Source organism: Astatotilapia calliptera, chromosome 1 (assembly GCF_964374335.1).
Source record: "Astatotilapia calliptera chromosome 1, fAstCal68.1, whole genome shotgun sequence".
NCBI classification, from domain to species: domain Eukaryota; kingdom Metazoa; phylum Chordata; class Actinopteri; order Cichliformes; family Cichlidae; genus Astatotilapia; species Astatotilapia calliptera.
This window is the reverse complement of record NC_137422.1, coordinates 17,633,940-17,661,322: the sequence shown is the minus strand read 5'-3', so window position 1 is coordinate 17,661,322 and position 27,383 is coordinate 17,633,940. Positions and strand designations below refer to the sequence as shown.

The window sequence follows — 27,383 nt, the reverse complement described above, 5'->3', positions numbered from 1 at the left end:
TATGAAGGTCAACTTGCAGTAAAGGAAAACATGTTGTAAGAACTATAGTAACAGAGCAGTCTACATCTATACTTTAAATGAGAAGATCATGTCAGGATAAAGTGAGCTGCTATGAATGATGATGGGATGAGCTCGCACAGTCACCAGAGTGAAAATGGATCCAGGCCTGATCTGATCTGAATCCATGATCCTTATCAGTTTTGTATTCCTCTTGCCGTGCAACCAGACTCCAACAAAGGGATGGTTCAATGATCTGTTATAGGGCCAACGATAGCTACTTTCAGGCAGATCTAGTTCTGGGTTGACCCAGTGAGGCTGACTTAGGTGATTTCAGTGGAAAATATGTTGAATTTTGTTAATAATTTGATAACTCAGTCTGAATCTGTGAGTACATGTCAACAGGAAATGTAATCGCCTGACTTGCTTTTAGTATTTATGCACCTATAACACCTTATAAATGCACCTTATCATTTTAATTTAATTGACTGGTACTTATATAGCAATTTTCTACTCACTCTCAGTCTATTTATGTCTAAGCACTTTTATCTAAAATTCGTACGCACACACTCACACTCAGATGGATGCATCAGGGCCACTTGGGCTTCAGTATCTTGCCCAAGGATGCTTCAACATATGGAAGGAGGAGCCGGGAATTAGTTGTTAGAGGACCCGCTCTACCTCCCCCTCCACCAATTTCACAAGAATATCTAATATGTAATATCTATATCTGCAAAAGTTGGATTTGCCTAGCAACCACCTAACACATCTAATACACCGTTGTTGTTGTTGTTTCCTTTTCTCTGTTATTAAGCATACCTGCCAATCGCCCAAAAAATACTGCAGCATGGACATGTACTAATGTTTGAAATGGGCACATCATTAATAGAAAGAAAGAAAGAAATCACTCTCCTTAAAGCTGTCACAAAGAGCGAAGTTAACAATTTGTTCCAGACTATAAGCATATTTTTTTCTCCTCTAGAGTTTGACTTGCTGGTATTGACTCGGTTTTACATCCTGCGTCAAGTGGCCACTCAAGGAACTGCAGTTTTTGGCGGGAAATAAACAGATTTGTCAGATGTCAGAGATTCAGAAACGTTCATTTTAAATGACGTTTACTAAGAAGAAACATTGATGGGAACCATTTCTTTTCATTTAATTTTATGAACTTTAGTTTTCAAAGCTATATATCGTTAGCTTCATAGCATAATTGCCTAAGTCATTGACTTAGTCAAATGACTTAGGCAATTATGCTATGAAGCTAACGATATGATAATCAGAATATTAAGAATGAAAGAAACAGCTTCATCTGTTGGCAGCCCTGATTTAGTCTGAAATATAAAAACAAATAAAGAACCCAAACAGCTCATCAGCTTTGCATAATGGTGTAATATGTGAAATATTCAGTAACAATGCAGCTGTGACTCTTAATATTCTGAACGTCTGTTGCCACTTGTATTATTCAGCCTGGATGCTGGCTGCAGTCGCCGCTGTTTGTTGACTGATGCAAGCTGATGTTGACAGGGATCTCTGTTTAGTTTGGCACAAGCTCACTCTGGCTGCCTTTCCACAGACCAAACTATGAGAGTGCTGCTTATTTTCAAGCAGCTACTGGTTACCACAGCTGACCCCGGAGTCCAGAGGCTTTAAGGAGACCTCTGGAAGAATACACAGATTGACATTTAAGCAGGAGTCTAAATGCAATTTTTGTTTTGTCATAAAAAGAGCAATAGCTTGATCCTGCTAAATATGTCTGTGTGATTCATGTCTAATGTGATCCCTCTGTGCCACAGGGCTCCGATGTCCTTTATTACACTGAAGATGGACACAATGGTTCATTTTTAGTTTGATCCCAGGTTCCTGCAGCTAAAACTCCTAACTAGATTACCAAATGTACAACACATTGATGAGACTGTTATTAAAAACTCCATAACTGAGTGAAACTTTAACATTTTAGTGCCACGGGGAGTATAAAGCAGCTGCTACAATCCTTACACTTTCCCAGTGTCAGCAGTTTTAACTGTTTCAGATGTGTCATCCTTCATAAACTTCTGAAGAAAGGCTACAGTGTGTACTTTCTTTCAACTTTTCAGCCTTGAAAAAGACACAAGAAACATCTGATGACAAAAACAGGGCAATGCCCCTGCAAACCGCGACTGAAACACTGTGATCATGCAAGTCACTCCTATAAATCTCTGGAGCGTCGGGGGAGGATAACAGCACGCCTTTTTTTTTTTTTTTTAAACTGAGAGACATCATTAAACTGAAGTGGCTTAATTGTATGTCTGAAATTGTACATTTAAGTCATAAGCTCTAAATTTGTTGCACACCCATTCAGCCATTGTATGTCGGCTATCAGCCGGAGTGAAGGGAGAAAAAGGAGAGCGTGCAGAGCGAGGCAAGTTGCTACCTGTAAGTCATTGTTGAGTGAAAGGATGGAGAGGAATGAAAAACAACACAGCGATGGAAGGATACATCAGTTCCTTTAAGATGCATTTATGATGAGACAACTACCAAGGCCAGCACTCCGAATTCGAGATTATGCAACAGTCTTGATTTATTCCCAGGCACACACACCTGACAGATATTCACCCCTACACACGGCCTCTCTAGGCTCTAACAGAAACAACCGGCATATCTAATCTGAAGATCGCATGGTAGCTGTAAGGAGGACAGAAACTCTCTGTCTGCTCTGATGTGGAGTCTTACTGCACGCAAACTGACTCACCCCCTGTTTTGACAGCACCCTCACAAACCTTAACTCCTTTAAGTATACTTCAGCTTGAAAACATGAGAAAACATCTACGCACATGTTATAACGATAAACATTTGAGCTCAGCGCGTGCTTACGAGCACGACGACTGAACACAAAGAAAGAAGTACCCACCTTGAAAAGCGGCCACGTTGCGCGCTATGAGAAACTTCAGGCTGGAGCTGGACGTCTGGAGAAGGTTCTGGATGTCTCGCCGGGCTGCCACCTGGTACCTCTCCTCCATCTTTTTGGTGCAACATGTGGAGTTCTTGGAAACACACACCTGAAGGTCTGAACCTAAGATTCATCAACACTACATGTTAGTGAAGCTTGAAGCTTTACGGATTAAAACATGATAAAGCTAAAACGCACAGAGGGGAAGTTGAAATCTTTTGCCATCTTGCTTTCAGATTTAAGGGATTTGACAGCCCACGCTACTATTAACACATGGTCACAGACGTAAGACATAAATTACAGGAATTGCAGCCATTTTTTATTTCCAGAGGCTCAACTTTAATTAGACAAACAAGCACGATTTTAAATATAAGGACTGTTTTTAGTACTTGATGAAAATCCTTTGCGGTCACTGTCTGCCTAAAGTCTAGAACTCGTGGACATGTAAGGCCTTTACTGCAGCCACCTTCAGTTGCTGCTTGTTTGTGAGTCTTTCTACCTTCAAATTTGTGTTCATTAACTCAAAAGCATGTTGCATCAGGTTCAGATCAGGTGACTGACTTGCCAATTTAAGAATATCCCATTTATCCTTCCCTTTTCTTTAGCTTGAGAAACTCCTAGGCTGTTTTTGCTGTTTGCTTTGGGTCATTGTCCATTTGTACTGCAAAGTGCTGTTTGATCGGTTTCGCAGTATTTATCTGAATCTGAGCTGAGAGTAAAGCCCTGTACACTTCACAATTCATCTTGCTGCTTCTATCAGCACTCACATCATCAATATCACTAGTGGCTGTTCCACTGACAGCTGTACACGCCTATGCCATAACACTGCCACCATGATGTTTGACAGATAATGTGTTATGTTTTAGATCGTGAGCCGTTCCTCTCCTTCTCCATACTCTTCAAGTTCATCTTGGTTTCATTTGTGGCCTCTTTGAGTTGTTTTCTGGCAAATTCTAATCTTGCCTTCCTGCTCTTGAGAGTAACCAGTGGTTTTCACTGTGTTGTAAACCCTCTCTATTTACATTCATGAAGGAGTGTCTTGATTGTAGACCTCGACGATGATACGCCTACCTCCTCGGGAGTGTCCTTGACTTTGTTAGAGGTTGTGATTTTGATGTCTTCTGTGGTCTTTTGGGCCTTTTGGTGCTTCTGAGCTGATCAATGTACCAGATTGCTGATTTGGCCTATCCTAAAGTTTTTTCTCTCTCTCTCTCTGATAGGGTTATTTTGTTGTGATGGCTTCTTTCACTGTCAACAGCATCACTCTGGGCCACATATTTTAAATTGCAGCAAAAAGCTACAAAATAAAAATTCCACACTTTAGATACTAAACTTTAAATGGTGTATCTGCTTCATTTGTCATGCAGTTACAAGGGAACAGGACCCAAACAGCCACAAAAAGGCTTGTCGGTCATCTGTCTAATTACTATAGTGCCTCTGAAAATGGGGGACTATGCAAAAAATATCTCATAATTTCGCAAAAAGTTAAATCTTTTTTGCAAAACCCCTTGAATTTAAACTGTAAATCTGCATTTTATTCACATATTAATTGTTTGATTTAAAATCCCCTGCAGTGATGTTCAGAGGCAAATCCACAAAAATTGTGTCTTTGTCCAACAAATTATGGACCCGTCAATGGAACTTTAATTCTATACCAAAACATTTCATCTTATGGCCTTCATCTTGGTCCCTGAAGAAGATGTTGCTGGACTTCTGACTTGGAGGTTTTTTTATTAATTGACTTCTCCTTCATGCAGCTTAAGTTGGGTTAAAGTTGTGCCAGAAACCTATGCTTAGGCTGGACAGTGACCTCAGATGTGGCTGATGATGATGTTAAATTTTGCAGATATCTGGTCTGAAAACCAAAGTATTGGATGAATACATCGACGAAATGTGCTAGGCCAACAATTCATGTGGTGAAGAACCAAACTGCGGGGCAGTTCAATAGCTCTTGAGGTCCATTTCAGCAAATCTCATGCATGTCAAGCTGATGGAGGTGCAATAAGATGTCAGATTTAGTAATCTTCTGGGAACCATAAAGACCAAACATTTCAGTACAATACTTTAATGTGCACTAAAGCAATGGATGAAACTAGACCACAATAGAGACACATCAACAGGATGGATAAAAATGCATGTGCGCATGATAAACATTTGAAAACCTACTGATCAAAACTCTAATAAGAAACAGCCTACATATGTGAAGCATCAACAGCTTATCCTGAGAATTATTTCAAAGCCAGCGGACATTCGTCAAACATTGGTTAAGAAGACATTACAACAAGGCTTTTCTAGCAGTGCACAGGTTGATAAATGCTTTGCTGAAGCAAGAAACCCAAAACAACGAGATCCGGAGGTAAGATCTGCGTCAAAGCGTTATCGTCTCACTCAACTGATGTCTTGAATATGCCACTGCTGCAAAACACTAGCAGTCTTCCCACATAAGGGACAATCAAAACATCCTCATAGAGCCCTAAAACTCTGCAACAGCCTTCCCGACATGCCTAGGCAGAGTGTGCTGAGCTGTTGCCAGAGACACTATCAGTGCGCTGCGAGCTTCAAGAGTGAGGGGAGGAGAGCAGAGCAGGCGATGGCACACGTGGAGGAATTCAAAGTCTTCCTGATAAGATGACATGAAAGTGCCCCAGGTCCTGCTTTTTTAACCTAAATGCTTTCCGGAACTATTTCCACTTCCATCACTGCAGTCAACAGCATTTGACTTGCTGCGTTTTGACCCGAACTGGCACTTCTTATCAGGCAGGCACTGTCAAACATGGAAACAGCTCTGTATCTTAGATTCCTGGAATTTCTAGGGGCTATTTTTCCACAAACCTCAGTTCAATTACAGAAAAAGAAAAAAAAACTTTACCTCTCACTATCTCTCATTACACTCACCGATGTATGTCAGGACAATAATCTGAATCCATCAAGGGAACGATTTACATCTTCCCACTGTCATGATGCACTTTAAGCCCTGAGGTTGTTAGAAAAGTGTGAGTTTTAAAGAGTGGCAAATGTTTTCACAGGGTTAGGAGCCACTGAATTAAGAGTTTAGAATGCTTAAAGTTAAGTTTGCAGCAAACCCTAAATCCACACAGCCACACAGGCTGGTTTGAGGGGCAGGAGTGATGATGATAACATAAGGGTTATTTAGAGGTTTATGAGGCATTTGAGGGTTTTTCAGTCATTTGAATCATTTTTCCTCACTGCAGCAGGGAGATGGGGTGACGAAGTTTATAGGGAGCAGTTTGTGGCAGGATGGCAGTCAACACCATTAAGATTTACTTTTCCAGGAAGAGGTCAGAGAAGACCAGGAGCAGGAGGCGGCAGCCATCCAGTCAATGACAGCCTACATGAAATACCCACACCCATAATTCCCCCCGTCTTGAGCCGAATTACCATGGGTGGCGTTCAGAAAGTTAAGTGAGTCCTAGTTTGCCTAACTTTACTCACAATAATTCCTGTTTATCTCTCCAAGCCACTTATCTGCTGTAAACACCCGAAAGAAAGCTTTTCATCATGGCCCACTAGTAATCTCAGCAGCTTCAGCTACTGGTTTAGTGTAGCTGAAGCTGCCTGATTTATGCTTCATTTGCACTGGTATGTCTGCTTTTTTTTTAAATAATAATAATAATAATAATAATAATAATAATAATTAGAGGCATTTCCAAATTTATTTATGCTGAGTAACACTTTCAAAATATGACACTAACAGATGAATGAGTGGATTTTGTCTGAATCTTATATATCTTGATCTAAAGGTCACAAAGCCACATGTGAGTCCTCTTCTGTCATGACCATAACCGCACACACACACACACACACACACACACACACATGAAAATGTATTTAAAATGCACGTTTTGTCACAGCAAAGACGGAAAATGACAGGTTAAAGCAGCTACACAGCAGTTAATGATTTCTGTACGCGGGTCTTCATTTCCTTCCAATCAGTGTTTCTTGTGCTGATTGGGTGACGTGAAGATGTAAATGAGGACATAGTCATTTGCATTACTGTCTATGTTTTGTGAGATTTCATCTGGAAGGAAACCTCTCAACGTACCTGGTCTTGGATTTGAAGGCAATAAGTGACTTGGTCCGATTTGTCTGAGTTGGAAAACTTTGCGCACTTCGTCGCATTTGTTTGCGCTGCCGAGTCCTGATGCACAGCAACATGCCAGGAGGAAAACACAGCGGACCCACAGCGCATCCATTTGTATAAAATCCTGGGTGAATGATCACAGGAAATTTAAAAAAATAAATAATGTAAAAAATAAATAAATAAATACTTAAAAAAGTATTTTTGGAAGTTGATATTTCTCTTCAAGCTAGAGCGCGTCGGTTATCAGGTGAGTCCACATCTCAGGGTTGAGCGTGGGCACGTGTCGGGTTTGTTTCCGTCGGGGAAACGCTGCGGATTACCCTTTAAATCCACACGCAGAGACAAAGTTACAGCCGTGTGACTTGACGCTTTCAAAGAGGCATGTTGGCCAAGTTGGCTGGACCGAGAGCAGAGGCGGTACCATAATGTTACCTGCACCCAGCGGTTGAATCCGCGTCACAAGCGCTACCAGGCAGCGCCATCTAGTGGGCAGAGCTCAGCATTGATCCGTCTTTAAAGCCTTCTCCTCTCCAAAACTTGGAAGGATGTCAAACTAATTTTAATATTTTAGGATTAAAATTAGATGAACTATAGATTTTCAGACTTTTTATTTATTACGTCCTCAATGAAGTCAGAATGGCTCCTATTCTGTAGGACATGAGCTTCTTTACAATCGCCAGGCTCGATAAACTAAAAAAGTACGAAGTTGTGGTTTTAATGACGCGTACGCCTGTGGTTTAATTGTGAAAAGATAAATATTTAAAAGCCCGTTTGTGTGCTGACTTTAATGTAAACTGGTGTGCCTGTCCCCCATTCATTTACTTCATTCATTCACAATTTTGCATGATGTTTAGGATTTGTTTCAACTTCATGAGATTATAATCTATGGCGTCTAACTTTAAGCCCAGGTATGCAGTGTTTCAAAAAGAAAAAGAAAAAAAAAAAAGCAGTTGATCGCCATGGTGCCTTGTGCTGCAGAGCTAACCCTAGTACAGATTATCAGTGTGTCAGTGCGCCCCAGGGTGGCTGTGGCTACAATGTAGCTTGCCATCACCAGTGTGTGAATGTGTGTGTGAATGACTGGATATGTAAAGCGCTTTGGGGTCCTTAGGGACTAGAAAAGCGCTATATAAATACAGGCCATTTACCAGGCCAGATTATGTTTAAAGTATGAAATTCCCACCAGTTGCCTAAAAAAAAATAAAAATAAAAATAAAAAATAAATGGCCCTCAGTGCGCTCAAGTCTTTGCATTTCTGCATTACTGAACGTCATTACTAAAGCCTGATTCTTAGACCTGAGAATAAAATGTGCTTGTAAACGTTTATATCAGAGCAGTCCAATTCAGGCTTTATATTCAAGCCTTTCACCCCCTTAAACACCAACAGGGCTGCAAACAGAACATGTATGGTAATCCACCAGATTCTCCAGTTTCTGAATGACAGATACTCTTTACCTACAGTCAGCATTTATCTTGCAGGCTTTCCTTTGTGAGTTCAAATAGGTTGAACCATTTTCCCCCAGAGCAGACCTTTTTCCAAACTGAGCAAAGCACGCACACACACACGGTTGCGTCCCCCCCTTGTCCACTGCTCCCGTAATACTTTGCACTGTGTAATCAGTGTCAACTTATCCATGTTTGTGATTGGTCAGAAGTCACCAATGTCCCCTCTTTCATATGAACTCGCTCAGACGCAGATTGAGAAACCCCATGTTGATTTATCTAGTGAATGGCCACCTTCATGTGACTGTGCCTGCACTATAAATGCAGGTCTTTAGTTTTGTGTGCACAGGGAGAGCCTTAATATGTAAAATTAAAACATGTCCGTTTTCAACTACAGAGCACAGCCACTTGTAACAAAGGTTTCTGGCTTGCAGGGGACTTTTTGATCACATGCTACAGCAACACGAGTAATGCCAAAAGGTAGTCCAAAGACTACGATAAGGTTTTGAAAGCCACGAAGTGACAAAATGTGACACGTCACGATTTAAAGCTCCAAAATAGTTACAAGTCTAGCCAAAATCCATCAACTTTGCAGTGTTTAAACCTTTAACTGCCAACTCAGAGATTAGCACAGAGTCAGAGGAATGTGCAATAGAAATTTAATCTTTCAAGAGGTGTTACAATAACCACCTGAAAATTTTAAAGCTAACACTGTTAACAAATTGATGAAACACCAACATATCCAGTTAAGATTCAGGTCCGTTCCATTTCCTCGTTTCCACACAGGCCGGGACAAGTGCAATACCTGGAGGAACACAGCATTGCTACCGATCCCCACCTACACAGAAAGGGATGTCTTAGAGTCTCCGATCACATGCAATAAAACCTAAAGAACCTCTGATGAAGTCTGCCAGTCCCACTTAGCAGAATATAGCTCATCAACTCAGTCAGTTTTGCATGGATTTGCACAGCAAACACCATTAAAGCTGAATGCAAACCAGCAAAACTGACCACGCGACGATCAACAGAAATCCACCTTCGGCCATTCCACAGAAAGATGCAGTTAGAAGTACTTCAAGTGCTTACATTGCAGTAGATTGTGCAAAACACTACCTGCACTATAAGCACTTTAGTACTGCTGAAACTGAGTTCATTGGACGATTACTGGCAGACACTCCCATTTGGTGTTTTGTTTGTTTTTTAAACTGTCATAGTTGAATTTAATCAAGCTGATGTGACACCAAAATTTTAAACAAAAGCAAATCTAAACAGGTGGAGAGCAAGCAGGCCACCATCAGTTTTGCATAGATTTGCACAACTCATATATTCTTGTAGTGCAACTATGCAAAACTAGCAGAGAACTGCGAGATATTTGAGCCCAATTAGAAGTTCAAAAAAAAAAAAAAAAATTGTCTGGTGGCGCTTATCACAGCCCCTTATGCCAGAAGGAGCACTTAGGGCAGTAGGTGCTAGTCTATTTCACTATCTGCACTAGATGCACCTTAGCACAAAGACAGTACTTCAAAGAAAAAAAAAAAAGAAAAAAAAAAAAAAGGACATGAAATATCAGAAGACTGTGCACATCAGTGTCAGGGTATTGCTGTAAGTGCCTCCACTGCAGTAGGTATTCCATAGTACTACCTGCACTGTAAGCACTTTGGCAATACACAGACCATTACAGCATCACATGGAAGGCCAGCCATGCTGCTCCACGAGGCAACTTTGATTAGGGGGAGTCCTGCACCTCCGGGGAAGGTCGGTTAATCTGAAAACATAAGAAAGCGCATTAGGGGAAATCAACGCATTGCAACAAGTTCCACGTGTAAGTGACTTTTACTTAATTAACGACAATTCGGTCTTCCAGACATCGAAATAGCGCATCAGCGCCCCTGTTTAACAGTTCTTGCACGAGATTTTTGTTGTGGCACGAGGAGCTGGGACTTATTAGAGCAGCACGAGGTCAGCGAAAACATGAATGAGCAGCACAACCTGCGGCCCGCGTTCGCTGCGACACGGGAGCGCCTGCGCATCGAGCACTGTTGTTCACCCCTCCCCCACCTTCTTTAACATGGCGCCTCGAAGTGCGCCAATCTTAGCATAAACGACTCGAAAAACAAGCACGCAAAAGGCAAATGTCGTAGCACACATTAGAAGTAGCAGCAGTGTGTTGCTTTTTTCCACGTGGAGAAAGCCACGGCTCGCGATTTCGGACGTCCTAGAAAACAAGGCTATCGTCCGTGTTAGGAGCCGAGGCTAGCAGCAGGCAGCAGCCGTTTGAGCAGGTAGCTTAGCTGCTGCGAGCTGGTGTTAGCTTCCCGAAAACATGGGGGGGCAAAACCACGCTACGTTTTTATAACTGCCCTCACACCAAGGGCTAGCGTAACGGTGCAGGTGCATTCGTGGGGGTTCCAGTAAAACTAGTTTGCTTTTAATTGGCTTGTTTTTCTCCTGAAGTCAGTTTCGAAAGCTAATAAAACTGAAATTGAGTTTAAGGACGCTGGTTAGCCATTAGCTAACAACAAATGAGCACACGCTCAAGTAAAAGAAATTGCACCTATGGCACATCTGCCCCTCTGAATTCCGCAATTTTACCCCCACATCTTTCTCAATAAACCCGCCCTGATAGTGTTATGTTTGGAGCTTAACCCTTACAACTCTTACATTAGTGGGGCTAGGCTAGGCTAGCCAAGCTAAATCGCGCGGCCTAGAACTGCCCCATGTGCTGCTGCTTTGTTCTGGGGGGCACTTTAACTCACACACCACTGCACTCGAGAGCGAGCAGCCAATTGTCCAGATTTAAAAACTAACTTTTCACACGTTGAATCAGTGTGTCGATATAAACTCATCGTTTATTAACAGGAGACCTGGTATTTTTCCCCAACTAGTTGCTAAAACGCAGCGGGGAGAGCTCCGTACAGCTTTTCAAATCTCCCTCATTCCCTCAATGGTGGAGCCGAGGATGCCATGCGCCTCACGTTACACTGTTTTCATGGCCAATATTTTCATTTACGCGTTAATGTTTGGATCTCGCCGCCAGCACGATAACAAAAGACGCGTAAAAATAAGCGTAATGCGCACAGCTTAGAGTTTCATTTACCAAAATCGAGATTTTAAAAAATAACCCTAAATCCGACTTCCTTGCCGATAAACATGCGCTCGGTAGACACTCACCAGCCGAAATCCACCATCTTCGCTCACTTGCTTGGGCTGCCGTGTAGTCTCTCACCGACAAAAGAGACGAATAAATACACAACTATCCCGCAAACTTTTCAAACGGCGGACACAACGAGACGTGAAGTGAAATCCGAGCCGATTGCGGGTCAATTTATAGCCCAGTTACACTGCTTAAAAATGATAGCGAGCTTAGGAAAGTGGCGCGAAGACGACCCGTTGGTAACCATGTGGGTGAATGAAGGGCGTCTCCCACTGAACGTAAATATCTAGCTACAACCCCCAACTCCCCTATTAGCATACATAAACTACGGTACTTCCGACCCATATCTCCAACCAAACAGCCTCCACCTCTCCAGAGGAAGAAGAGGGAAACAGTCGGCGATCACAGCGGCTTTCAGCACCTATTTATTGAAAATTAAATGCACGCATAGCGGAAAAACAGCTTCTCTGTGGACGTTCGAGTTTCACATTTATAACCAAAACACCTATAATCTTCCACCCTGGACTCATTTGAGCAAAGATAACGGAGCTGGATAGCAAAAGTAATTCGTGCTGATTGAATTTAGTCACGTGCAAAAAACAGCAGAAAAACAAAACTAATTAACCTGTTGCTGATTCACAACTCATTAAGATTAGCCTGCAGGTTATTATTTTTAACATACACCGACTTTCAACCACATGTGTAACAAAAAATTATTCTATCACTACCACTAATACATACATTTGTTTTACTATTTTCCGAATAAAATCGAAAATATGTTTACAAAGCTTACAGATTTGCTGATAATTAATTAACTTGGCAAGTTATAATTCTTTATATATTTTCAGTAATTTGGCCAGTATCCAATGTAAACTAACAACAACAAACAACCAACAAAAATATATAAACAAAGTCATCATAAAAGCTAAAAGTTATTTTTCACTCCAACAATAGGAAGAAATATTTATTTATTGCTTGTTTTTTATGTAAGTAATTTATTTATGTAATTAAAATGTTTAAATAACAGAACATAAAACATTATTGAAATAATCAGAAAAGGCTTGTACATTTATTTAAGTTGGGTTAGAAAAGGAAAAAAATAGTTTTTATGTGTTGGAAATTGTAAACACAGTTTTTAACAAGTAAAATAAGCTTTTGATGCAGTTATTGGTTAATCAGACTGCAAGTTAGACATAAGATGAAAGCTGTGTGAAGTTTGCATATCTAACTAAGACAGTGTGGCTGTTTGACAGCTGACTCTGTGACTGTCACAGCAGGAGATGCACAGGTGTAAAGCAGGAATGAAGTTAAGAACTTTTGCATTTGAATGGAGCACAGCCTTTGTTAATGTTATCAGCAGCACCTGTGCTTCTCTAGAATAAATATCTGCTGTGGAAAAAACAAAAAGACCCACTGATGTTTGTGTTCCTTTTCTATTCTATTATAGTTCAAAGCAAAATTTTAGCTACTTTAAAAAAAAATGAAGTTGCAAAGATTCATAAAATTTTATTGCTCATAGAGAGCTCGGAATATGTTGCACCCAGGCCTCGCTTTCTTCTCAGATTTCAAAGATAATTAAGAGACTTTACAGCCAAAGGCACCAAACCACATCAGGAAAGTCTGGTGCTACATAAAAAAATATATACAGAAATAAAAAATAAGAATGATTCATGGCCTTTACTCGGCATGTTTTCTGCAGGCAGTTTAAAGCTTTCTAAGGACTTTAACAGCCGTTTCGTTTAAATTTGTGAATTTATAGAATTGCTCAAACGCTTTCTGTATAGCCTGTGCACCAGAGAAATTTATGTGAAGTGGATGAGCTTCCATAACCTGATGTTTTGTCATTTTAATTGATTAAATTTGTACATGCATGAAACTAAATCTTAAATATAATTGTACCTTTTATTTGATGGTGGTAATTTTCTTTTGACTCGAGAGGAATGTGTTTATTTTCAACTGAAACTCTAAAGCTACTACTGCAGAAAAAGCTGTTTTTTAACTCCACATAAGCTATTTTTAATTTTAAAAAAATATATAAAACAAAGTGCAAACTATGTTGTCACCTTTCAAATTTAAATAATTTATTAGCAGTCCCAGAGGTAAGCTAATCCATCGCTGTGTTTACTGGTATATTTACTGAAACAGTAAACCTTTTCACACCTTCTTCTACCGCTGCAGCTTTAACATTCAAATGAGGCTTTTGTTCATAAAGTAAACATGCAAATGCAGTTAAATAAATGACAAAGAACTCCTTATACAAAGAAGCTCAATCAACATAGAAACAAGTAACAAAGCCATTCAGCTTTGAAAACTTTCAAATTTGACACTCCTTTTGGCTCATTAGCCTCACTGGGACTAAAGAAAATTATAAAGTTTGAAGCAAATTAAAATGATTTTCACCTTTCAGAGCAAAGTGCTAAAGATTTATCGCAGCTCATTGTCACTTTGTTTCTTACTATTCTTTTCTTTTTAAGTGCTTGAAGGCACATGTGCTTGTGCTTGAAGGGTGTATATTCTGCTGCTGCAGCATGGGGGGTTTTTTTTCCCAGCATTTCTTCAAAAAACCTTTTGAACTGCACACATGCATGTGAGCGCAGTACAGTATAAAAGCTGGCCAGCAGAGGGAACTAGCAAATTAAAAACTGTACCATAATGACATGATTTGCTGCTTAACTGTAAGAGGAAACTGTAACCACTTCCTATCCCTGGAGTTTCTCTTCATTTTGCATCCCAAAGTAAACGAATGAATTCATGCCCACCAGATTATTATAACTTGAAAATTCCAGCTATTCACTATGAAGCTCGAGCCTTTGAGCTGTACTGGAGAAGAAAAAATGGAAGTTGTGCATGTTTTAGTCCAGTTTTTCTGGCGGTGTGTTTGTGTATTACATTGGAGCTTTAATTCTCTCTGTAAACTGGAAACATTTGAAACCAGAATAGCTGCTCCTCTCCACCTCTCTGAGCACATGGTGGGACACACTGTGGGAGTGCGATCGCTCAGTCATGACCCCCAACCCCCCACACAAAGCCAGTTCCTCTGCATATGGAAGTGAGGTGGGGGGTGGGTGGACACAAGGAGGTTGTAGACCTCACATCGTCCCATGGGGTCAGATAAAAGCTTACGACTCTCCTTAAACGACCCACCCCCACCACCACCCCTGCTCCTAGCTCTGCACTCTTTGCACAAATAATAGTTAAAGATTTATTACGGCATCAGCACACTCTTCATATCACACATCATCATTTTTTGATAGAGGCATAGGAAAAATGCTTTAAGCATTAAGGAATGGCGCTGTGTTGGTGTAATATAAATTCTTAGAGGAGACCTCACCGATAGAAACTTACAGCACCACGCTGCCACCACTTGTCCTACTAAAGCCTGTATCGAGATCCAAACATCCCCTCTGATGCATGGACACTTTAAGGCCTCTTCTTTCCAAAATGGCCTACCAGAGCCAAAGCCCCGCCCACAACAGGGGCCATAAGCACAGGGGCCTCTGTTTTTTGTTCTTCCCATAGAAGCCTGACCACCATTGTCTCGGCGTGACCCTGAGGTCAGCTGAACTCACCTCGCCCAACCACGGCCCATTCAGCTGCGGAGCTTCACACAGGACAAAAACATCTCTAAAAAGCGAGCATCGCTTCATGCGAGGAGGGGGGTGGCCGTGAAGGGACACATGGACAGACGACGGCCACGCTCTGCAGTGTGTCAGATTCACAAGCTGAGCCGTGTTATTTCTGTTTTTAAGTCTCCGGATCAGGTAGTTCAAGCCGAGGTATGAATCAGATGCGATCCAGTGCAGCGTGGCTTATAACGTTATAGTCCGGCAGATAGTCAGGATGATATCCCCATCAAGTACGAGTGGTTTAGACCACGCTGAGTCTATTAAAGAAGTCAATTATAGAAAGTTATAATGAAGTTATATTTGACACGTTTTCTATTAATTCACCCTCTGATAGTTTAAATACACATCTTGCCGGAGGGGAAATAAAATTTTGCTGCAGGAAAAGAATGAGGCCGTCCACGCCTGTCATCTGCAGGCCTTCATTAAAGTGTGTGTATCGAGCCAAATATAAGTGGTGCAGTAAGGAGGTTTCTTTTGACAAAATACTCCATATTTTATCAAAAAACCCACATTATATGAAAAGCATGATATGTATTTATTTGTTTGTTTGTTTTTTACTGAAGAGAAAAGCAGATGGTGAATGTTGATACTCACGCTGGTATTGGTATTAGATTGATACTCGTGGATTAAGATCAATGCTTTGTTTCTGTCCTCTAAGTTCAGCATGTAGCCTGGCACATTTAGATTCCACGTCTTAAAAAAAGCATTTCAAAATATATGTAAGGCTGAAAGGTGTGATGGCACGCAGCTCTCCCTGCATAAGCTGCATCAGTATCAGAAATGCCAGCCCTGTATTGACTTGGTATCAGATTGATACTAAAATCTGCAGTACTGCACAGCGCTGATAGACAACCTGTTTAATTTTAGCTCGAGCCTCTAGCATGGCATCGTGCTTTCAGAGACAACGGTGTCCCTGGTGGAGGGGAAGCTCATGGAAGTTGGCAGGTTGAAAATGTGCAGCATGATGTGGCTGAAGGAGCATGAAACATGTTCACAAATCGATGCTTCGCACGGTGCCACGGGAGAGACGAGAGTCACAATTGAATGTTGAGTGTTTTTGTTTTTTTTAATAAATACGTTTTCTTTTTGTTACAGATCATTTCGTAGCTCGGGGATATTACGCAAAACTGCCGACCTGTTATTAACCCTGAGGGGAAACTGGTAGAGAGTAAGTGTTAGGTGCTTGTTTTCCCATTTGGCTTTAACATTTAGGCTCTTTTTATTTTTTCTTTTGAGCCCTACTCATACCATTAAAGTTTCTAAGTGTTAATTCTACAGCCATCTCTTCAGTTTCCAGTAAACTACATCTAACTCTAGTTTCTATGATGTCATTTTTGTCTATTCAACCTTAAAACATGTTTTGTTTTGTTTTTTAAAAATGATGGTGTTTACCCCAGAGTGAAAGTCAGTTTCCCAGGAGCACCATTAGAGGTTTAATGACGAGAAAAGCTCAGAGCCTAATTTCATTCATCCAGCACCTCCCCCTGAAAGCCACTCAGAGAGCAGCTTAAGGTTAAACTTAACTTTACCAAAGCAACTGTTTGCATCAAAGCATGATGTAGGGCAAAGACAGCTGTCTGCTAATCTAAGGGTGGCTTGATCAGCTTGCATGTCCATCAGCGTGAGTGTGTCTGATAAATAAAGAGCGGTAAGTGTTGAATTGGGTGAATTTAGTTTAGTGTAAAAGCACTGAGTGATCAATAAGACTAGAAAAGCTCTGTTAAGGCGATGGAGTCTATAAAAGTACTTGAAGTATAACTGAGTGGTTATATTTAACAGATCGGAGTGCTGTTGTACTCACTGTGTAATATTAGTATCTAACCACATACATCACCCTTTTGTTCATTTACAACACTTCACCTTTGGGAAACTGAAGACACTTACTTTATTTTACGGTGTCCTAAAAGTAAGTTAAACACCTTTTCCCTTTAAACTGATGTTCACACGTGATTGAATCCTTAAGTAGAAACAGATCACAAAGACTGGGTGAGGAGTCCCTTGAAACACTTTCATTTTAATAAAATCCACAAAATCATGACTTTCATTTCGTTTCAAACAAAGTCAACACATCTCGGCTGTGAAAAACCTCAAAGTGCTCATGAATTTAATGCTCTGCAGTGCAGTTTTTAAGCTTTTTCCCCACTTTTCCTTAAACCAATTCATCAATAAATTAATATTAAATACACATTTACTGTACATCTAAAGCTGCCACGTGTTGGTGGCAGTAATAAAGAATTTCTTATAAATACATCCCTCCCCCATTTCCAAGCATATCTGACAAAAAACAAACTGGATACAACTACCAATGATATGTTAAGACCCCAGTTTGCTGTCTGATTGTCTTGTCACTTCACTGAGGAGCTCTCGCTCTTTATCTGTTTTTTTTTTTTTGGACCGCGCACAGCTCTCAGATTGTCCTCAGTAACTGAGATTCATGATTACCCTCATATCAGCAGAGAAGTGTCATCAGAGCAGCAAGCATTAGACTTTGTAGTAGATGTTGGTGGGACTCTGGGGCATTATCTCCTGAACTATGTACACAGGGGGCCCGTAGTCACTGCTCACGCGCTCAAAGTGACGGCAGATCATGCTGTCGGAAGCCCGCAGAGGAAAGACGACGTCGCTGCGGTCCGAGCCGTTGTTGTCGCTGCTGATGCTGTCCCGTTTCGGCACGCCCAAAGTGTTGAGGGACACGGAGGCGGACTGCTGCCCATCTGGGACGCAGCGACGGTGACGGTGCCTCCACAACACAGCCAACAGAACTATGATGACCACGAGCAGGACCACACAGCCAGAGACAACCCACGTGAAGAGTCCTGTCTCCGAGCCCACATCTGTCAGAAGATAGAAAAAGAAAATTTAAGGGGCAAGAGACACAAAGGTTTAAAAACAACTTCACTCACTTAATGCCCCGGCACGGCCTGATCAGCACATGTTAGCGTGAAAAATCTCAGCTGAAGCTGGACACAAGAGAATATGCTTCATCTTAAGTGTCACCCTGTTAGAAAACACAGGCCCTTTTTTTGGCACACGACAGACTCATGATCACTTGAGGTTTGAGTGCAAACTGGAGGACTCAGTGAAATGTCATTGTGATGAACAGTTTGCAGCATTGTTTTATTCTTCTGTCTGTCTGCGGAGTCACACGATGATCACGAAGTGGGTCAGAGCAGAATAAAAAGGCTGCTCAGACAATTTCAAATCCAGTCTTCTAAGGGTTGATGAGTTTGGTTTCTACCGATCGTTGTTAGCGACAACAAATTACACAAATCAACTCAAATATTTCAATCAAGAGCCAATATGTAGTTTAAATGTTGCCTTCATTTTGCTTTTTTATGAGCTAAAAAGACTATAATCACTTTCTAATGTTGTTTTATTGTTAGTTATTTACTACTGAGAGCATAAAAATGTATTCAATAAACTGCAATTTGTTCAGCAGTGTTGCTGAAGCTGCCCTACAGAAGAGTTTTGTCCCATGAGGGCTGAAGCGAACACAAGAGTCCTGGGGTAGAAATTGCAAACAGACTTAATGGTTAATTAAAAATCTGTGAACATTATTGGGTTCTTTTGATATGTGTGGGAAACTCAACATTAATGCACAAAAGGAAGGTAACTGAAAGGGCAGGTAAAGGTAAGGCTTGCACAGTCTGCTCCTGTGTGCTAGAAATGCCCATGATACTGCTGTACATGATTCCCCAGGCTGTATTTTTGGTTTGTCTTCATACCAGCTTTACTTTTTATATCCTCTTCTTTCGTGGAGGCGTCCTTGGCCTTGGACTTTGGTCGTGTAGGTGGGAATCTGGTGGGGGACTCCTGAAGTGTTGAAGGTGGATCTGAAGAGTCTGGAATAAAAACCACACAGACTGATATAAGCTGCAAACCTCACACCTTCCAGGTTACTGTAATGAGATTTATTGGTTCATTCAGAATCTAAATAAAGAGCTAATTTCTTTCTATTTGTTTATTGATTTCGGATCAACAGTCATTCAGATAAAATTGAATCACAAGACAAAGAGCGAAACTTGTTTTTTTCTCAACGCAGCCAGACCACAGAAAGCTGGGTTTTGTGTCACAGCTGCGATTTTCTTTTTTTTTTTCTTGACAGGAAAAGCATCACTAACATGTTCTCCTTTTTTCCCCACCCACTCACACATAACATATACATATGAGTGACAAATTAAAGGAAGAAAAACAGCCTAAAGTGTCTTACTAAGATGTTGCCGGAAAAACTTTAATGCTCTGGCTTTTCTGTGAAACTCTGCTGGAGGATTTTTCAAAAACTCTTTTTTTGGAGGATAAAGGTGCTGAGGGAGACCCAAACCACAGTAGCAACGCTACAGAGCCTCTAGATCAATACACTGTAAGGGTCGGTGGTACAGGTTTGCCCTTAATTTATCAGATGGAGCCATTTTAAAAAAAATTCCCTCTGGTTTTTCCAGGGGGACTTTTCTGGAAAAAGACCAGCTGTTTCACAGTTACGGATTTTCCTCTGTGGTTCATTAGAAATGTGATCAAGTCTGAGAATATAGAATTAAATGAGAACAATTAAGTAATCAAAAGAAACCCCGTCTTGTTTTTAATTGGTTATATTTCCCTTTATGATACTCTCTGTCAGTGAGAAGTAACTAAATCCATTCAATCAAGTACTTAAATATACTTTTGAGAAGTTTCAGCCACTTATGTATTGGGGCCGCCATCCTTACAAGTTACTATTAGGATGTTGGCTCCACGCTCTTCCACTTATCTAAGTCAGGGTCGCTGGAGCCAATCCCAGCTGTTAAGAGTTGCGAGAGGCAACAAGAGACAGCGGATCTGAACCTACACCTTTCTTTCCTCTAAAAAACAAAGCACTGTTAAAAAGTCCTACTTCTGCTTTAAACTTCAATCAGGGTTCCTCCTGATTTACTCTTCATTACTCAGAGAATTAAAACACTTCAGTGTCGTCCCAGGAAACCATAACAATGAGATCTTTCTATCTTAGTTTTCTCATAAACTCCCCATGAATGATCGCCATAGTCACCTGGTTTTGTCTTTAAGCCTACCCAGAACCAACTCTTTGTGAAAGGAAAGGAGATAACGCCATCACACAGCTCAGTTTGCATTGGTTACATCTTACATTAAATTACACTTTTAGCATTAATTAAATAAACTTCAGAGATGCTGAAGTCATTAATGGACTGGAGATAAAGTGGATCATCTACTAAAGAGGAAGAAAAAAACAGAAGTAGATATCAGGCTGAGCAATACTTAATAAATCCATTTCGTTTCACCATTGGTAGTAATGATAGGCAACCTTGAATGTGGACTGCCTTTGTCAGATTACAAAGCACACATTTTTCTTTGTTACACATCACATTATTCAGGGCTCCGTGTTTAGAGCAAACCTTTCATCATGGTCAATAGCAACAAGGATTTGTCTACTTTTTCTTCTTAAAATAGTGTGAAAAAGGTTTATAAAGGACTCTTTCTTAATATCTGCATTGCTTTATTAGTAATTTATATTATTAAAAAGGAACTAAACTAGTCTTTCACCAATAACCTCTCAGGTTTCTCAGCCTTCAAAAAGTATAGTTCTTAATTTTAAATTTGGCAATTTATGGGATAATGTGCAAGCCTTCAAATGAACTGGGTTTAACAAAAAAAATTAAAAGTATGGAAGCTTGTTTCTGCCACTGGGGGAAAGAACATTTGGAAAAAAAAGAACATCCTAAAGTCAAACATTTTAGTTCTCATCTCAAAAGTTTAACTCTGTAACTTGAAATTTCAAGGTTTTTCTCAGATGTTTGAGTTGGTACGTTGAAGTTTTTTAAAAGTTTCTTTTTTATTAAGTGGCAGAAAGAAGCTTCCACATACCAACATAAAAAAGTGACAGTTTAACGTCTAAATACAGGAAAGAAATATTGTGATCTTTGCTCAAACATAAAAATAAATACTAAAGTAAAAATGAAATGTTATACCTTAACTGGGACTACATGCACATTTGAGTGTTAGTTAGCTTAGTTTGAACAGCAGTCATTAAAGCTTCACTTCAGTGTCTCATTCATTCATCACTGATGTTCAAATTTCCTGCCAGCACATTTACTGTGAACGTAAAAAATATGACAACACGATTAAACGTTCAATTTAAAAAGCACAACGTATAACTCAAAATCTGACGCTTCCAACGACTCGTCGTGACTTTTAATATATGCAGAAATTAAAACTCGATAACACCTAAAAATTGAACTTATTAATATTTGCTGTCGCTGTAAAAAAAAAGATGTGTTTACACCAGTAAACACAGCGGGAGAACAGCCCCATATTTCCAGTTATGATCAGTGGAGAAATGCACGAAATGCTGATTTTTTTTATTTTTTTTTCATCTCCAACTCAAACTCCTGAATTATTTATGTAGATACCACTTCACATTTCAGAGGTCAAAAAAATAATATTTATTTTTTAGGCCTTTCATTTATTTAGCTTTTAAAGTTTCTGGAAAAACACACAGAAACAGCAGCTGTCATGTTTCTGTGATTATGTGGAGTTAAAGAAGCAAACAAGCACACTATAAACACTAGTTTCTTCATTTAGAGAGTATGGCTTGAAAATTGATAAATAGTGTGTCGACAGGTAGCGTACACCTGTGTGCCTGTTGTGTTTTAAAGAATGATGCATCCTCAAATTAAACCAGTTATTGTGATGTTAATATGACAAAAAATAAATAAAATAAATACCACGGCAGTCTCAAATGATCACATGCATGATAATACCGGCTTTAAGCTGCTAGTGCTGGCTTAAATTAAGGATTTGGAATAATTCATGACAGAAATCTCTCTTCAAGAGAATTGATGGATGATCACAGGATTATGTGACCACTCAGTAATTCAAGTCTGGAGATGATATTATTGCTTTAAATATGACCTGAAATAAACAGCTGGTTCTATCTGTCAGATAACTACATGTGTATGTATATGTTTGTGTGTGTGTTCATGTCATCCACACATGCGCCGGCACAGACACGTGAAAGCAAAGCTCTTACTCTGGCCGACTCTCAGCACCAGCTTCATGGATTTGGTCCTGCACACCCCTCCATTAGTGTTATCCAGACCCTGCAGGAAGCCCGTGGAGGTGGCTGATAAACACAGGGAGGAGGCAAAAATTAAACACTTTTTTCTTCCCTTCCCCAAGTTTCGTGTAAATCATAAACGATTATCAGGGAATGCATAATTACGCGACGACTCCTTTGCAGACAAGTTGGGTCAGTTGCCAAAAGTTGCATCACTTATGCAACAAAATGCCACACATAGCACAAGCTGTGATGTTATAAACAGCAGATAATCACACATGTGAAAACACCACAGAAGCTACAGAAAATGCTGTGAGGGCTGAACCAAAAAGATACTTATTTTTTTAGTGTATATTCTTTAAAAAAACAAAAACAAAAAAAAAGCTGAATTGCTCCCAAAATACTTAACCTCCAAAACATCTTGAAGAAAACCTGAACAGAGTGAGAGGATTTGTTGCAGCATGGTTGCATTAGTTGCAGTTAGGTGAAGCCAGCAAACTGGAAATTGAGTGTGATGTTGCTGAATGTACTAACCAGTGAACTGACTAAGCATTGCATCTCAAAATGCAACACGGGAAATGAGACGAATGGAGAATATTTTAGCAGCTATCCTTTTGAATCAATAACCAACACTCGCATGAGACACACACACACACACACACACCAGGAACTCTCACTCACCCCTGTCATTCACACACATACTTGTTAGCAGCATTTAGGTCAGATAACAACATCTCGCAGGCTACAAGCCACGTTGCCATGTAAGCTCCCATCAAATCTGCCTGATGCTGTAAAAGCCTTCTGTGATTTGGGGCATGTAAGCCCTTGGAATCACACAGGCCTGCCAGAGCGAAGTGTGCTGTCAGAGCGTGGCGAGGTGGGTGAGGCTACATGGTCAGACTTGCTCTCTATCTCATGCATCACTTGCCTCTTAAGATGCTGGTTTAACCGACGGCAGTCCAATAACGAGGCCACGTTTTTTTGTGTGTGTGCGGGGTTGTTTTTTTTTTACTTTGATTCTCACGCAAACTGACAAATTGAGAGGGAGCCAAGGATGATGGTGTCCTCTTTACCCAGAGAGAGAGAAGGAGAGAGGGCAGGGGAAGGAAAAAGGAATCAGCTTCTAGCCTGGATTTAAAGGCTGTTCCACCTGTAGGAACCAGCTGCTTTTCCCCATCATACTGAGTTTAATTAGAACGTGTGCCACACGTTTGGCAGCCATGGCTTCAGACACAAAAAAACACTCACAGGTTATGTAATAGTCCTTCCCCTTGAGGAACTCCAGACCCCACAAGTTGGGGCTGAATTCCTGAAACTTGAACGTGAACTTTACATCACGGTTTGGTTTGTCGCAGTTCAGCAGAGGCGTGTCAGTCTGGTCAATGGTGCAGCTCTCCAGCTGACTTCGCGAGACCAGGAAGACTCTGTAGAACTCCTCCTTTCCCCCAGAGGAAGCATCTGCCCTGGGGCACACAATGTCCATCTTGTCCCCTATCTGTGGATACAGAATGAGACCCTGACCTGGAGTAAACCTGTGATAAAAGAGAGAAACACAACACTTTAAAAAAAAAAAACAAACATAAAAATCCTCTTAAACCGGCAGAGACTGGAGCATCTTCACTTTATGCAATTCTCAGCTTGAACTTGATGGATAATAAAGTGGCCACATTTTAACTTCAGTGATAAGAGCGTTTCGACAAGATCTTGCAGGTTTTCATTTGTTCACATCAGACCAGTTGCTTGTTTAGACTGAGGAACAAACCAAAAACAAACAGCGCAGTCATAAAGGAAAAAAGATTAGGTGATCAATCATGAACTGGATCAACAGAATATTAGTCTACAGTAATCCCTGGAGCTATTTTTTTAAAGCTCCCCAATTCCATCGCTTCAGGGGATTTTTTTGTGTTATGTAAATATCTGAAGAGCACATGCAGAAATGCATTGGTTTCATCACCAGCTAATAACATGGCGAAGATAAAAAGTCATTAATTAATACAAATCATTCTGTTTAGTTTCAATTGGCACAGGAGAAGAGCTGGAGCCTGGCAGTGTTCGGTGCTTCTGTGTTATCAGTTACTTCTCAGTCATTATAAATCACTTCTGGAAAATGTCACTGAGCAGATTTCTGTCAGTCCACAGCAGAAAGTTGTATTGATCGCAAAACTGATTCCTCCACTTACTTGGCATTGGAGCTGCTCCAGTGGATAGACTCCAGAGTGATGGCACGGCATGAGCAAACGATGGCCAGCAGGAACAGGGCACCGCAGCTCCATGCGCTGCTCCCCATCCCAGGAAGAAATCGGAGACTGGCTACACGGAGGCTCGGTATCATAAACCGGCTACAATTTGCTGTCCCTGCATGTCTCCGGTTGCTCCAGGTGCGCGCAAAGGACACGTTCCCGAATGAAATCCCACCAAGTTGCGAGTTTTCCTCCTGCGGCTGTTTGAAATGTTCCACATTGTGCGTAATTGGCTGGAAAATTATTCGTGTGACGAGATCCGTGTATTGAGGACAGAGAGAGTGTGCAGCGTTTAAAGCCATCAGCTGACCAGTCCGCCCATACGGGCTCGTGCGTAAGAGAAAGCCGGGGCTGGTGGGCACATCGATTGGTGAATTTTTATTTATTTATTTTTTTCACATTAACATACTGTACATTGCGTTACATGCACGAGCCATAAAACAAGCGCATTTTTAAAAGCGTGTTCAACACATTTGGGGGAAATCCAAGTCTGGCTGTTTTCCAGACGATTAAATAATAATAATAAAAAATCCAGAAATTATTGCGCTTACTTTTCTCAGAAGCTAGAAGTTTCATAGTAACCACAGATCTTTATCTGTTTTTTCTTCTTCTTCTTCTCGAAAGTGGGTTTGGGAAATATTAAGGGTCTAAACCAGCTGTAAAACGGTTTGGAACTCATTTGTATATTATAAGGACGTCACCTGTAGCGTTTAGTGTGTAGCGTTAGTTTTTTTTAGAAACATATTTGTGTCTTGTATGATTGACTATTTGTCACTATTTCAGGAGATCTACATTTAATTAAAGCTTTTTTACATTTTATTTTAATATTTTAATTTAATTTTTTTACTCCACCTTCTGTGGCCTGCTATGTGTTTACGTCACAGGCCATGAGGAATCTGGGGTAGCATATTAATTATAATGGTAATAATAATTAGCAGATGGATACATTAATATTCTATACTAATAATAATAATAATAATAATAATAAACGCTGTTTAATTAATTAATTAGATTATCATACTGTTGATTGGCCAGGGGGGCGTAGCTTGTGTTGATCTTGTGACATGATGTGTGCTTCCTGTCAGTCAGTCACAGAATGATTGTTGGGTTCTTAGCTTTAGGAACCTACTTATACAGACTTAATGTGTTTGTAGAGCTCCACTAGACTAAATGAGGGTCCATCACCAGCTCTCATGAGCTCCTGTCCCTTAGGAAGCCTCAGAGGACGGGAGCAGAAGATGCTTTTTTGTAGGCTTGTAAAAACTGGTGTGAATATTTGTGACACATCCTGTCACACCAATAAGCCCTAGTGCAGTTTGTCTTGTGTCCTTAGTCCTCTAGAAACAGCAGTGATAACCTGGCATTGTTTGCTATGAACACTGAGAGGAAAAAGTCCCTGGAAAGCAAAAAGAAGAAAGAAAAATCATTGGTCCGTTAAAACTCAGTGTCTGATGGTAAGTGTGTGGCGTGTTTCTTCTGTTGCATGTTATAAAATGTGTGTTTTGTGTTTGAGGCACAGGCTATGACTTCTTGTGATTATCCTAATGTTGTAACATTGTGTATGTAGACGACCGCTTTTGATCTCAGAATCTTCACAGATCTGCATCTTTTGCCACTTCTCACGGTCACATCTGCATGACAAACATATGTTTGTATTATATCTTCATGCAGCTGTGTTTCTTAGATTTATAGTGTACATATTATTTATTTGTGCAATTTGCACTACTCCATATCTATTTTTTTAACAAAAGCTTCAAAGAAAAAATGGAAGCGCTCAAATTATTTTCTTGTTGTTGGGCTGCTCGTTCGGTGCAGTCCTGGAGAAAGAAATAGAAATACACCCGGTTCTATAGAACAGTTGTTCTAGGGGAACAGTGTTGCACATCTTAATGAAAAGTTAACACACAGACGGCCACAGTACTCTGCAGCGAGCGAGAAGTGATGCAAATGAGGGAAATCCACAGAGTGGACCAAACTAATGACTGTTTTTGATGACCAAATTGTTTCAGTGATGATCTATTCTTACCTGAAATGTATTCGTTTAACCTCAGAGCTTCTCCAAGTCTGCTAAACCAGACATCGTTATTGACTTATCTAAACACACACATCAAAGAGGGTTTTGGCCTTTTGCCAAAGGAAAATTACCAGGACTGTGACATAAATATTCTTCAACCTGTACTTTTTTTTACAGTGGGCTTTAATTTACTCAAGTTTAAAACAATTTATTTTGTTTAGAAAAAAGCCAAAAATACCAGGATAACGCATAAACTCCTTTTAACTAAGTTAACAGAGACGCCTTCTTATTACCATTATAATTAACCATATGTAGAGCAGAAGCTGTTCTGAGGCAGGAAAAACCCCGTTCTGTTTGTGTGTTTTACTTGTTGCCTTGCTCTGAGTTCATAGTTGAAGACATCTCTGCACTCAGAGAGACTTAGCGGTCGGTTTCATCTGACCTGTGAGTGTTTGAACCTGTGACTGTCATGGTCCTGGGCCATGTGGGCCCAGTATTCTTAGTTTTCATGTATTTTTGTATTTTGTTCTTTATTTAGGCCATGCTTCCTGGGTTGATCTGTTACGTTGTTCCTCATGTGTTTTCCCTTCGTGACTCTTACCCCCTGTGTGCCCCTCTGTGTATTTATGAGCCCTCGTCTCTCTTTGTGCTTTATTCTATGTTTTCCCTAGCCCGTTATGTCTGCGTTCTTCCCGTGCTCTCTCTCCTCCTGTCTGAACCTCTGTGCCTGTACCCGTCAGCGTTATGTTCACCCCGCCCTGTCTCGTTATGGTTATCTGTGTCACCTGTGTTCCCCGTGTGTTCCCACTTTCCTCGTTAACCCTCTGTGTATTTCT

The 27,383-nt window shown here is 40.5% G+C and overlaps 2 protein-coding genes and 1 long non-coding RNA gene across 4 annotated transcripts in view; all 3 read right to left on the bottom strand.

Annotated features, from left to right (window-relative positions):
- gpc5a (glypican 5a) overlaps positions 1 to 7,337 on the bottom strand; it is a 141,904-nt gene extending 134,567 nt beyond the window's left edge. Inside the window, exons 1-2 of the mRNA XM_026165737.2 lie at positions 6,987 to 7,337; positions 2,885 to 3,046 (exon numbers count right to left, since the gene is read on the bottom strand). Coding sequence (XP_026021522.1) covers positions 2,885 to 3,046; positions 6,987 to 7,137 — 313 coding nt within the window. The 5' untranslated portion in view covers positions 7,138 to 7,337. The remainder of the gene's footprint in view (positions 1 to 2,884; positions 3,047 to 6,986) is intronic.
- A 2,524-nt stretch (positions 7,338 to 9,861) lies between these two features.
- On the bottom strand, positions 9,862 to 11,879 carry LOC145421770 (uncharacterized). Its single transcript, XR_013903143.1, has 2 exons — positions 11,640 to 11,879; positions 9,862 to 10,233 (listed from the first exon to the last, which is right to left on the bottom strand). It is a non-coding gene; the product is annotated as an uncharacterized LOC145421770 (long non-coding RNA).
- A 5,363-nt stretch (positions 11,880 to 17,242) lies between these two features.
- Positions 17,243 to 24,840, bottom strand: LOC113021212 (ephrin-B2a-like). 2 transcript variants are annotated; one of them, XM_080292343.1, is made up of 5 exons: positions 24,474 to 24,840; positions 23,542 to 23,825; positions 22,267 to 22,359; positions 18,983 to 19,090; positions 17,243 to 18,082 (listed from the first exon to the last, which is right to left on the bottom strand). In XM_080292343.1, the coding sequence occupies exons 1-5, from the start codon at positions 24,833 to 24,835 to the stop codon at positions 17,730 to 17,732; spliced, it is 1,200 nt and encodes a 399-aa protein (XP_080148469.1). In that variant the 5' UTR covers positions 24,836 to 24,840; the 3' UTR covers positions 17,243 to 17,729. The 2 variants fall into 2 exon arrangements, with proteins under 2 accessions (XP_080148469.1, XP_026021507.1); XM_026165722.2 differs by having other exon boundaries at positions 18,974 to 19,090; positions 24,474 to 24,838.
- Between the last annotated feature and the right edge of the window lie 2,543 nt (positions 24,841 to 27,383).

Bases quoted from the DNA above. Each gene is read 5' to 3' on its own strand.
- LOC113021212 (XM_026165722.2), bottom strand. From the start codon at position 24,835: ATGGCTTTAAACGCTGCACACTCTCTCTGTCCTCAATACACGGATCTC. The intron at 23,826-24,473 runs GTAAGTGGAGGA...CTTTTATCACAG, and splicing joins TGGAGCAGCTCCAATGCCAA to GTTTACTCCAGGTCAGGGTC. The intron at 18,083-18,973 runs GTATGAAGACAA...ATCTTCTGACAG, and splicing joins GGATATAAAAAGTAAAGCTG to ATGTGGGCTCGGAGACAGGA.